General features: G+C 44.4%; 1 protein-coding gene across 5 annotated transcripts in view; it reads right to left on the reverse strand.

Moving 5' to 3' along the window:
* Positions 1-12526, reverse strand: part of RAB4A (RAB4A, member RAS oncogene family) — a 50421-nt gene extending 37895 nt beyond the window's left edge. For 2 of the 5 annotated variants that reach the window (XM_023646351.2, XM_070228382.1), the window contains exon 1: positions 12219-12470. In XM_023646351.2, coding sequence (XP_023502119.1) covers positions 12219-12249 — 31 coding nt within the window. In that variant the 5' untranslated portion in view covers positions 12250-12470. Of the gene's footprint in view, positions 1-12218 lie in introns of all 5 variants that reach the window. The other 3 variants (XM_070228383.1, XM_001497955.7, XM_070228384.1) reach the window with 3 other exon arrangements.
* Between the last annotated feature and the right edge of the window lie 1192 nt (positions 12527-13718).

Raw genomic sequence — 13718 nt, forward strand, 5'->3', positions numbered from 1 at the left:
ATGAACTAAGCTTGCAGGTGAGGAAAGACCATCTCTCCAAACAGAAAATCTAAAGGGAGATATGCTACTAACATACTTTTAATTTTTCATGGGAAATGTTAAATGAGATAATAGGAAAGGCATCAATTAGAAGTCGGTCTTGGGCAAAAGTCAGCCACTCAAGAACACAGACAAAATGCAGATCAGGCAAAAATGGCCTCCAAGCACTGAAGCAGTTAACACAGAGCCGAAGGATGAACTCTCCGGGAGAAGCCTCATCTGGAACCATTCATTCCAAGCAACCTCTACTACCTAATTTCCCAGACCACAGCAGATGAGAGGCACATACTAGTGCAGGGCTGTCAGCTACACACGCAACGACAATCAAATGCTGACACTGACGGCAAAGGCAGTCACTGAAAGGCAGGCACAGAGCCAGAAGGTGACCAAGCTAACACAGCACGTTTGTTCAACAACTGGTAGTCAATGAGGACCTTAAGTCTTCAAGAAAATGAAGCCATAGTACACAAGATGACCTCGGCCTTCCTAGTTTCTCCCATAAGTAGTGATATTGCTTTTAAGATTTCCAGAGGTGAGAAAGGAAGCAAAGACAATGGCTTTGACTGCAGGATTCATTTCATGTGTTTCATTTCCTGGCAGAAGAGGCTAGTGCAGGGACAATGGGGTCACCTGAGAAGGGTTCCTTGGTTTCTGGCTTAGGGAACCAGCGGTTTGTGATACAAAGATCTGAGATAAGAACTACTGAAGGTTCTGAGGAGGAAGCCATTTTGCGGCAAAACAATGAGTACAGACTTAGAGATACTAAACTTAAAATCCTTGTGAGCCAACATGGTGGAGATGTGGGGAGGCAGTTCTCATAAGGGCTGACTGTGAAAAGAGAAGCTAAGTAAGATAAAGGCTGCCAAGTGTCTGCTGGGTCTGACCACCATGCCCAAAGTGAAATCTCCACTTGAGGTGGAGCAGAATTGTCAGCTGAAGTGACATGCTGCAGATGAAAAGTGCTGACAATTAACTCTTACAAGAAGCTTGGCTGTGACCGAAAGAAGAGATGAGACGGGGGAATTAAAGGAGCGTGCAGAGTGGAAGGGAAAGGACAGGAAGTTACCAGTAGAAAAAGAAAGGGATGATTGGTGATGCCAGTCCTTGAAACTCGAGGGACGAGGTCCAAAGTGGACGGCAGGGATTAGTCTCAGACACACAGAGAGACCTCCTTTCTTCTGTGACAACAGGAAAAGGGTTAAGGATAAGTATGGAGGTAAATAAAGTTATAGGTTGAGAAGAGAAGGGGAGGAGAGGGAGTTCCCTTAGCATGGCATCTTGTTCTTCCCTGTCATCCACTGGAGGTGAGATAAAGAGATTAGTGGGGGATTAAAACAGCTGATGTAGAGAAAGGGCAAGATGGCCAGGATGAGAAAAAGATTGCTAGGCACTACTGAGTACCCAGCTGGAAGCAGAAACCATAAATCTATAGTGATCTCAATCTAAAAAGAGCTTTGGCTGTATAGCAGCAGGCAAGGCGGATGGTTGGTTAGCCAGGGTTGGGAACTGCAAAGCATGGCTAATTAAAGGATGAAGGAGGAAGAGGGGGAAGGAAAGGCTTTGGGTGTCATCTCTGGAGAGGGAGCAGCTCATCACCTGAAAAGAAGCAGGGTGGGAGTGGGTGGAGGGGGAGGGTGACAACGACCAGGAGCCTAGAGCTCTTAAAGTGAAGGCTGGATGGGAGTGATAAGAATTTAACATGTGACAATGTCCAGTGAGAAGCCAGGGAAGTGAGCACCTCAAGCGGGAGCAGAAAAGAAGGTGATTAGAGATGAAGTCAAGAAACTGTGACACAAAGTTGTTGAGCGACCCCTCTGCAGGGATTCTGCAGTCACCCAGGACCAGGGAGCAGGTGGAGAGGAGAGCGAGACTGTACGCCAGATGATCCTGGAGAATAACCCTGAGGTCATTGGACAACACAATGAGAAGGAGCTAGAGCACAGAAGGTAAGATGACATGTACTTCAAAGAACAAAAAGTTTTGGTACACAGGTCAGGGAGGAATTGAGCAGCAGAAACCTCGGTGAGATGGTGGCTTGGGAGAGGGAGAAGGTCTGGACAGCAGGAGGACATGTGACCTGTGGAGGGCAGGTAAAATAAGAAGGACAAGGAGGTGGAAAAGTCAGCAACGGCTAACTCTGGGACTCTGCTGCTCTGCCTGGGGTAGTGGTGGTGTGCCTGAACCTGAATTAAATGTCAGCAGGGAGGAATGGTGACATTTGTGGATTTAACATTTGCAGCACACACTCTGCAATGATTGCTCAAGGTCTGTGTGTGACAGGATCTGTGATTTTGCTAAGTGCCCATTTGGATCAAGCCCACTGTGGGCCTGGTGTGTGGACACAAGTCAGTTAGCAGGCGAGTGAGCCCAGCCAGACACCCTGCATGGAAACTGCAAGCTCTTGGTTGCTTTCTACTTGATGTAACAACATAAAAAAAGAAATTATTCTCCAAAGGGGAGCACTGTCCAGAAAAGGTAGTCAGCAGCCAGTGCAGTAGACAAAAATGAAGATACCTAAGAAAAACAATTATTCTTAACCAGGAAACAAGTTTTGGATACTTTAAAGAGTAGAGTGTAAAGTTTGATTTAGAATATATGAGAGGACAAATTCTGTAAAGAAATAAGGACAAGAGTGTGTCAAAATGTTTCAGAGAACACTCCACCTAGTGTAATAAAAAGATAAAAGATGAAGAGTTAACTTTTTATTTGAGGATACATAAGGAAAACATGCCTTTCTGAACTGCAACTTTGGAGCAAGCCTTAAGTACCACGATAATATTTGCAATTTTAGAAATGACACAGATCTGTGACAGGACCCCTTATGAATGTTGAAGGTCTTCTGCACTAGTTTAGAAGGTACAAGCTTCAGGCCCCAACTCCCAGTTGTGCTCTGAGTTCAGGGGCAGATTTTAACTCATAGTAAACATCCAGTGCTTGTTCAGAACACACACTAGAGTAATGAGGTCCGGAGGCAGTGCTGAATCAGGGTCACCACTGATCAGAGATTTTATGGAGGAGCTCTCTATATGGGAAAGAAGAGTAAGAACTCGACTACTCTTGAGAACGTGAGGCAAGACAAATTTGAGTTCAAAGGCCAGTTCTACCAATCCTAGCTCTGGGGTCTCTGGCGGAGCACCCAACCTCTCAGCTTCCTCACCCATAAGCGAGTGAAACAGTTTCCTCACCCACCAGTGTTTACTCTACACTGTCATTGTGAGGACTGAGACACTGGATACAACGTACTCTGTGCAGATTATTCTAACTCCACCCTTTATCTAGAGGTTGGGATTATAATTCAGCCTAGACACACCAACAGTTTTTCAATAAGGAAAGGTTTCCTGGCACAACAATGGAAATAGGTTAATACCAGAAGAATCTTTGATGAGTACATATTCAAGGACATTGACTCGAAAGCTTCTTTAGTCGCAATAGCTAGAAATAACACTATTCTTGGGAACACTAACTAGAGAAAATTACCTTTATTACTAAGTAATACTTACCAGAAGTACAGACATGGGTCACTTGTAACAATGTTTTTACAGTTGTGAACATTTAAAGGAACTTGTTTATATAATAATAAAATACATTTTATTTTTTATTTTATTTTTTTTTTTGAGGAAGATTAGCCCTGAGCTAACTGCTGCCAACACTCCTCCTTTTTCTGAGGAAGACTGGCCCTGAGCTAACATTCATGTCCACCTTCCTCTACTTTATATGTGGGACGCCTACCACAGCATGGCGTGCCAAGCACTGCCATGTCCGCACCCGGGATCTGAACCGGCGAACCCTGGGCCGCCAAAGCAGAATGTGTGCACTTAACCGCTGCATCACCGGGCCAGCCCCTGAAATACATTTTAATACCAATTTTACCAATATAGTTTCACCAGTGTGTAGACTATGAAGGTCTCCACGGATTTTAATATTGAAAAGATAATCCAAAATACAGACTTCATTCTTACAAAGCTTTGTGACAAGCGTAGTAGTCTAGTTTAGGCACATACCTATGACAAAATTCCTCAAGGTGCTAATATATGAAAAGTGGGGAAATAGCAACGGCCACCAAATTGCCAACTTCCATTTTTTCCTCCAAAGTATTTTCACAGTCAAAGTGGCTCTAAAGAGGAACACGAGTCTTCAAAACACCAAATATTTTTAGCAGGTTCACAAAGACAGTAAGATCTAAAGTCAAATGCAATTATATTGTGTTTGCAAAATGACAAGAGAATGTTTGATCTTTCTAAGATGACAAGGGATTCTAATCTGTGTGAATCCAGCTTTGAAGCCTGTGCTCTTTCCACAACTGTGCTGCTTTCTCTGACTACCTCCCCATTGCAAGAGGGGAAGCATGAAAGAATGTTTAAGTTCATCACCTACTTCAGGAAGATCATTAACTGGAACAAACTTGAGACTGAACTGTAGCTGACATTTTTTGGAGACTATAGTACACGCTGTCATAGTAGTCTACCTAAAAGCCATTCCCCCAAGGAGCCAAAGTAACCTAGGGAAACATGGCCTTGAAGCTCCAGGACAGGTGTTAGCTATTTTAAGCCAATCACAGTCATTCCTAGCCCCCTCTGCCTTGCTAATCAGTGTGAGGCATTACCCTGGCTGTGTAATTGGTCCAGGGCTGGCACTTGACCTAACATGGCCCAATCAGATAAAGAGGAAGGACTTTTATGTTAAAAATGCAGGGAAGGACTCCTCTTTCTTGCATTTAGGAAAGGATGTAAACAAGGAAGCATACACAGATTACAAAGAGTAGCCATTTTATGACTCTGAGGGGATGAGGGATGTGGATAATACTGCCAGAGGAGAGAGATGGGAAGCATTTAGGTCTTTGCTGACACAGTTGAGCTGCTGAATCAACCAGCCCTGAAACCTCATCTATAGTTATTTGAAAAAACACATTATCATATTACCTATGGTGTTTTGAACTGGGTTTTCTGCCACATGTAGTTGGAAGCACTCCACCTGATAAAATGACCAAAAGAGCCACTAATCTGTTACCTATTAAATGGAAATTTTCTGTTAAGCTTTATTTTTAAAAAAATTTTTATTTTTGGTCATATAGAGTCAACTTATAATCAGAAGGTTGTTAAGTAAGCATGGATTTATAGAACTCGGGAAGTTCATTCAACTAATATTTACTTAATAAATACCAAATGCCAGGCATTTGAATGTATAGTGACCACAGATTCAGATCACCTGATACATGTGTCACCACAATAGGGATATGTCTATCCTGGGGTGCCCCCAGGATACGTTCTGGGCACAGCGCCAGTCGTAGTGCTCCAAGGACGCACCAAAGCCTGCCTTCGTGGCTCTTTCACCTCCACGGCTGACCACTTCCATTTGATCAACATGTTCTCTCTACAGGTACAAAGTTACATTCAACCGGGCAGCAGTCAAGCCCTGCAGCTCCAGAAAGAAAGAACCACTGCAACTCTTGGCTCTGATGCATTGTGGATTGATTTCAGATTGGAATTCTCAGGAGGGAAATCTATTTTCTTAAAGGATACCTTATGTGATCTCTTTAATTCAGACCGTGGTCTGTGGAAAAGGTTTTAATTAGAGTTGAATTTATATTATATACAATGTAAAAACTTAGACTTCTGCCATAAAGAAAAGAATTAAACTATATCTTAAAGTTGGGTTTTCAATTTATCCTGGCCTTTTACTTCATATTCTGTAACTGAGAGACGAATACGCCACCTCTCAAGGGAATCAAAGCAGGCTCCTTCAGCATTCCTTGAAGTCTGTGTTCAGGAACGACCCACTGCTCCAGGGACAGAAAGTCACAGAGGCGGTCCCCTGCTTTCAACAAGCTTACCATCTAGTTTTGAAAGAAAGATGTGCTTTGTCACAATCAAGAGTTGACAGAATTGCAAAACAGATCTGCAAAGTCACCAGAGGCAGTGCATGTGGTGAGGACTCCTGAAATAACCAGTGTAAGCAAATGAGCTAGAGAACCAGTGCTGTCACTGAGTGCACTGTGTACAATAATATTTTTAATTATAACAAAGGAGAGAGATGTTTTGTTTTTAAGCCCCCAAGTTTTTTGCACAATTAAAAATTCATATTTGAAGAATGATAAACCTCCCTCTAAAATACATCTTCTCATTCACAATTTATTACCACTTTATGAATAGTGTCCCTTCCCCCATATCTAAATATTGTTAGCTGCTTTTTAAGACTTCTTAAATGCAAAACAAACAAACAAACAAACAAACAAAAAACCCAACACACAAGAAAAACGGAAAGAATTAAAAGACTGGGGTCATTAAGTATTATCATATAAGAGTTTACCATACTTAGTAGTGTAGGATTGCACTTGGCTGTGACAGAGCTACAAGGCCTTATTTTTTTTAGGTGTCACAGCTATCATTATCTGGGATTCATTGGTATTGGCCAAATCTCTCTCAATATAACCTTATTTTTGTTTGGAAAGCTTAGAGGGGAATTACAAAGGAAGACAATCTGCAGACAGTGTTAATTTGACTTCTGTGTTGTGCTGCAGTATGATAGCCTTTATATTTGCCTCGCTTTGACCATCTTTTAAACAACTGTTCTCTGTACATCATTTTACTTTTTAACCCATACTCACAGCTATAGAGAAGCAAAAGTCAAGTATTCTTCAAACACATGGAACATGGCCCATAACCAAGATGAGGCTGGCAGAGAAAGCAGTGACATTCAAAGACAAATGTTACAGGATGCAGAGGGTTCAAAGGTTTTCCCTTGAACTATTTTCACTGGCAAGTATTCTAATAGAGTTATTAAGAATGAGGGGAAAAATCTACTACATCAGTCTGACCAATCTCTAGAGGATGGTTTAAGAGAAGAAATTCAAGAAACAGTGTCAGCTTTCTTCTCATTCCAAAGAAATATTCAGAGCATAGATCATCAATACACTTGCCTGGCTCTCTATGATAAGAGTGATTACTCTAGGATTGAACCTCGCAAAAGAATCGTTATAGCTAATTCTATACAAAAGGGCCCAAAGAATGAGATATGTCTAAAAGAATGTTGGAGACACGGTCCTTAACAGAAGAGATACTACATCATAGTTAGACGTAAGACTGACATTTATGCTTACATGAAATTGTTTTCCAAGAAGCTCAAAAAGCTTTGGAAATACCATTAACTCATGATCATGATTTTCCTGTGAAGCTGTGGTATAAGTTACCAGAAGTCTAGGCCTTGAAATAAATTTTACCAAGGCTCCTTCCAGCTTACCCCTACCAGAAACCACCTCATCCTTGCCCAAGGAATTCTCTCATCTTCTCACACACAGGAGCCTCAAACTGCTCAAGCTGCTGTGACGAAGAACTTGGGGATGATGAGTTTCCGTGCCATATAATCTATTAAACTAGCCCACACTTAACCTTCCCCTGCCTCTTCTAGGGTAAAGAGTAGCTGGAAGTAGATTAAGAAGTCAATCTAAAAGACTTGGAAACCAACCAAACTTCGGAGATAAACATGAAGAATTAAAAACGGGTTCTAACTTGGGTCTCTTAAGCAAATGGATACATGGGGAAAACAGAAGATTCGGGAGTATGAATGGGTAATTAGTTGGTTTAGGACATGCGTTAGGCTTCTCCTAGGCCATCCAAGTAGGATAGGTAGGGAAGGAGTTGAAAATCAGATCTTTAGCTTCAGTGAATGACGTGACTGGAAGTAGAGATTTAGGAGTCTTCAGAGGAAGGCAAGTCATGGGCAAGGACTGGATTGATTTATAGTTCAAATGATGGTGAAAAACTACCAGAAACTTTTGTTTTTCCAAAGAACAATGTTTTCAAAGTTCCATGGCAGGGAGGCATTATGGAGTATTTACAGTGACTTGATACTCAATCATGGTCCCTGGACCAACCACACCTGCACGGTCTGGAAGCTGGTCAGGTTTAGAACCTCCATCCACCCCACATCCGCTGAATCAGAATCTGCATCTTAACAATGGAACTGGGGGGCACGTTAATGTAAGAACTGGTGTAGTGTTCCCAAACTTTGGTCCTTGAAATGTTCGCTAATTTTCAGCGAAGGAGAAAAAGAAAAATATAAACATTTAATGATAAATTTATTCAATTTAGAGAAATGTCCTTTATTCTGGTGTTATATGCTTCCTTTGTTGACACTGTTTACATCCCCTGTCTTTTATGAAATAAAGTAATGGTAATTTAGGTGATTTCCCCAACAGCAAGTTATTTTATACTTTCCTGGCACCAGGTGACTTTGAAGATGCTATTTCCTTTACGTAGAATATCTTCCTGACTCTGCCTTGCCTTATCAAGCCTAAATTTCTCCATGAATCATATTTTGAACACCAATGCCTATGTATCAGTTTCCTACAGCTGCTATAACAAAATACCACAAACTGGATGGCTTAAAAAAGAAATCTACTGTCTTACTGTTCCAGAGGCTAGAAGCCTGAAGTCAAGGTGTGAGCAAGGCCATGCTCTCTCTGAAGGCTCTGGGCAAGGATCTTTCCTTGCCTCTTCCTAGCCTATAGTGGTTGCCAGCCATCCTTGGTTTGTAGATACATCACTCCAATCTCAGCCTGTCTTCACATCACAATCTCCCAGCACATGTCTGTGTCCAAATTCCTCTCATCTTCTAAGGATACTACTCACTGAATTATGGCCCACCCTAATCCAATATGACCTCATCTTGACCCGATTAGAAAGACCCTATTTCCAAGTAAGGTCATATTCACAGGTATCTGGGATTAGGACCTGAGCATATCTTTTGGGGGACACAATTCAACCCACAACAGCCTACAGTGATACATTTTTAAAAGAAAATATCCTGATAATTCTCAAAATTCAAGCACACAATAAAAATATTAAGAGTATATTGTGGGGCCAGCCCCACAGCCGAGTGGTTAATTAAGTTTGCAAGCTCCGCTTTGGCAGCCCAGGGTTTCGCCGGTTCTAATCCTGGGCGCAGACATGGCACCGCTCATCAGGCCATGCTGAGGTGATTTCCCACACAGCACAACTAGAAGGACCACAACTACAATATACAACTATGTACTGGGGGGCTCTGGGGAGAAGAAGAAGAAGAAAGAAAAGAAAAAAACACCGGCAACAGATGTTAGCTCAGGTGCCAATCTTTAAAAACAAAAGAAGGGTATATTGTAATAAAATTAGCATAGGACCAACAATTTGTGTTCTTGTTTCATAACCTGTTTTCACTGCAGAAGGCATAAACTACAATGTGATGAGATTTGTCTCAGACTTTTCTTCACGCTCAAACTCCCTCAGCTTTTAAAAAAATTTTTGTTTCAGCATTTTCCACACCACTTACACTTTTTAGCTCCTTTTTGAACAGCATTGCTTAGTACTACCTATTTAACTTGTCAGTTTTGTCTCACAAATCTTGGTATGAGAAATTACTTAAGGCCTATTTGTGATCTCCCAAGTCTCCGATGGCTGGAGCTCCTTGGAAGTCCCAAGCCACACTAACTGGCCAGAGCTTTAAGAAGGTTGTGAACCTAATAATATCTGAGAAACCATGGTTCACTTTAGGGATATTCAGATTGAGGGTTTCAATCTGAAACCTATGTGTTTAAGATTTCAATTTTGTATTACAACATTATATAAAGTATAGTATTCATGTGGTTAGTGGTTTCCAAGCAGCAAAATGTTGAACACTACTCAGTCTATGGAAGGTGAAATATTGCTTTAATGCGCTAAAAAGCAGGTAGATACAGCTCATTAACAGCACACTGAAGGGGCCAGCCCAGTAGCATAGCAGTTAAGTTTGCATGCTCCACTTCAGCAGCCCGGGGTTTGCTGGTTCGGATCCCTGGCATGGAGCTAGCATAGCTTATTACGCCATGCTGTGGTGGGTGTCCCACATATAAAGTAGAGGGAGATGGTCATGGATGTTAGCTTAGGGCCAGTCTTCCTCAGTTAAAAAAGGGGAAGATGGGTGGGAGATGTTAGCTCAGAGCTAATCTTCCTCAAAAAAACCCAAAGAACAGTACCTTGGAAGTACTCTTCATTTTTCATCATATCCCTGTCAAGCTACACAGAGCCTCCTTTTCCAGAAGAGAACAGGAGCACAGAGTACAAAGGAGTTTAAAGGTTAGGCAAACACTCCTTTCCCAGCTGTCTAAGAGGCAAACGTCTGGAAGGAGGGAAGCTGATTGTTTTACTTTGGGAGAACAATGCTATGCAAATATGGTCAATGATAAGTTAAGGTGACAGCCTAGGACTTGGTTTGGGTGATTTTTATTTTAGGTTGGCACTTTCAGCTGCCACACTTGCTCTTTCTAAAACTAATTTTCTATTAATTTCCTCTATTAGAAGAAAAGATTAAATTCAGTTAGTAAAAAGGAAAAACATTTGGAAGATACCACGAAATAACAGTACTAATGGCCAAGGCCTTATGATCAGAATTTAAACAGTTCATCTGTGATGCTAACACGTTCACGTAACTCTGTCTGAAGTGGGGAAGCCAAAGGTATGCTATATTTTATCAAGTTATCACCTCATAGAATACAGATGAAATGGAAAAGCACTAGCTCCTGAACTCTTCCAGTCCTTTCGTACTAATACATAACCCTCACCTGATTTTCTTATTTGGACTTCCCACCCCTCCCAAGTGCTCCTTATCCAGGTTAAAGAAAAAAAGTGCAGGGAAAGGAGCACTTGAAAAGACAGAAAAGCATAACCAAAAATTGCTCGAGAAACATTTTCTTTATGAAATCTGACTGTAGTTCTCCATAGAGAGAACCAGACTATGTGGATGCAATGTACTGCAGCATTTGCAGCTCTGACAACATTGGTCCCTATGAAACCGGTGACTTCCTGGAGGATTTCCTAAGCCTTCTAGGAACAGATGTTCTGCCCCCAGTGTCACCAAGAACAGGGCATGGACCAGTCACAGGAGTGGCTGAAGGTGAGGCAAATGCACTATGACCCCACCCCTCACAGGAGAGAGGTTCTCTCTGCCTCACCCTCATCCCTCCCCAGGCCTGTGGGGCCTAAACCACATCCCCTTACAGGAACTGCCTGTCCCTCAGGGCCTGGGCACGTGCTGTTCTGGCACGTGCGCCTCCCTGGCGCCCAGTGTGGTGGGGCTTCTTTCTTACGTTCTTTCTTAGACCACATTCCTGCAGAACTCCTGCCTGGGCTTTAACCATTCATTAGTGTTACACCTGGATTAACACGGGAATCCCCACTAGACTGTAAACTCCAGGAGACCAGAGCCGCTGCCTGCGGTGTTCCTGGTGGTGCTGACGGTGCCGCTCACACCAGGCCAGCTCCGTGAGGCCATTCCACACGTATTTGTTGAAGCAAAGGAGCAGCATATGAGGACCAACGGAGACAACACTGATTTGAGCAGAGGTACATACTTTTGAACTTGCGTCTCTCCCTCAGACTGTAAAACTCCAAAGTCTTAATCTGAGAATGTGCGCATCTGAGTGATCGGAGATGGTAAACATCTCCTCGAGCCTGACACAAAGCAGAGATATGCCATAGTGTTTATTTTCACCACGCAGGACTAAAACAAAAACCAAAAACACAGTATATGAACTGGGAAGGTTTTCGTTTATTCAAAGAAATATTTGTTGAGCATCTCCAGGTGTGGGTGCTAAAGAGGGAGCAAAGATGAGGCAGGAAGGGCTCCGCTTCCAAAGTGTCTACGGTCTTAAAAATGACACATTTATAAACAGCCATAAGGGAACCTAGAAGGGGCTAAAAATCCCTGAGAGAGAGGGAGCGAGAGAGAAATAAGGCCAAAGGTCTCCGGAGGAAGAAATGATTAGCCTATCGATAACTCCTCACTGTAATCCCAGTGCGAAGAAAGGAATTCCACACCAGGAAAGGTCAACCTGGAATATTTGAGGAACACACTGAAGCACAGGCGTCGCCCCAAGTCCTTCACACCCCTCGCTGGGGACAATATCGCAGATGAAACCGAGTCTCCAACTGGCTTCCCACACCCAGAGCTCTCGAAATTAGACTAAGAAAGAAAAACCCTGCGGGCGTAAGTGCGGAGAAAAAGCCAGAGCAAACTTGGAAAGCACATCCCGTAAACAGGCTGCACGCAGCCCGGCCCGCACCCCCCGCCCTCCCTGGCCCGCGGCCCCTACACTCCGGGACCCCGCGGCCCAGGCCAGGCCCCCGCGCCCCCGGCCCGCATCCGCCCGCTTCGCCTGGCCGGCCTCGTACCGTAGGTCTCGGACATGGCCGTCTGCGACATCTTGGGAGCGGCACCGCCTCTTGCCAGGTCACGGGCTGCAGCTCGGGCCAGGCCTGCAAGAGGGCAGGGCCGGGGTCGTCTGCCGCGTCTCGGTGGGGGACTGCGTGAGGCGGGGGACCGGAGGAGGGAGGGGCCGCGGTGCCCAAGGCACCCGCCGGCCACCCCGCTGCTGCCGCCCTGCCGGACTGCCGGCTCCGCGCAGGCGCACGGCCCTCCGCCCCTCTCCCGCCCGGCCAAGGACCAGGAGGCGGAGGCGGAGCAGGAGGGGCGGAGCGCGGGCCCGCCCGGCCCGTGGGTGCGCGTGCGCACGCAGCCCGCGGAGGGGACCGGCGAGGCTGGCGCGGACGGAGGGGCGGGGCAGACCTAGCCTGGTCGCAGGGGCGGGGAGGAGACGACGGTCTGCAGGCTGGAGGGTGACGGCGGGCGGGGGACAGTCAGGTCCACCTCTTGGGCAGAGGACGGAAAGTGCCTGCCTTGGGGAGGAAGACGGTCCTTTTGCTAAATTGGCCTGCCTCAGTAAGGACTTTGTCCTCATTTGGGGCTCTCAGCCAGGAAAAGACTTCCTTCAAGCTGTTATGCTCAGCCCCGGGAACGTGGTTACTGTGTAACAAGAAAGCAGTAGCCCCACATGTCCAGCTAGAGGCCAGCCGTGTGGGCGGGGAGGCAGGCTTACCTGCTGGGGAACTGAGCTTTTACTCTGAACCTGCCAGGCCCTCTCCCGGTGGGGCTGAGCTTGTGTCTGGGGTAAACCGACGGAAGCTTAAGGTATACCGGGCTGAAGAGTACCAGGAAGACTGTCGACATTGGCCCCTCTGCATCCCGCTTTAGGGGAATGTGGCTTATGGGCAGGAAGCATTTCTAAGGTTAGGAGTCGTTGGCTGAGTATTTTGCTTTAAGGAGCAAAACTGAATTCAGAATTCCTTTCTGTTGGAAATGTAGAAATAAGCATTTATTGGGAAGAGAATTTTGGTTGGGAGTTTGCTCCATCTGAGCATGTTCAGGGCTACATCGTATCTCATGAGATCCAACCTTGTTCAAAAGGCATAGTAGAATACTAAAAATATAGCTTGGCTAAGCTCCCAAGTGATTTGGACTGTGGGGAAAATGCCAGTAAATACTTTTTTTCCAGTCCGTTTGGCTCTATCCTCCATCAAAATTGGCATCAGACCTTCCCTGAGGCCTTTCCCCCCTTCCGCAATGACTGTTTGGCTCTACATTTTACTCTTCTCTCTAATCCTAGTAGCAAATAGATATCTTTGCTTCTAAATCACAGAGAAGGCCCCGTGCTGAAACATTGTGACAGCTGTAATTTCCTACAATTATTTTGTATACATTTCTTGTTCATTGGCTCAAATACTCTGTTGCTTTCTTGTGTGGGTTTCTGCATGTTAGGTTTGATTTACGCTTCTGAGTATAGCTGACTTATTCTAATTAAAACTATTTCAGAAGAAAGACAGCGGTCCCATTCT

This window comes from Equus caballus, chromosome 1, assembly GCF_041296265.1.
Source record: "Equus caballus isolate H_3958 breed thoroughbred chromosome 1, TB-T2T, whole genome shotgun sequence".
NCBI lineage: Eukaryota > Metazoa > Chordata > Mammalia > Perissodactyla > Equidae > Equus > Equus caballus.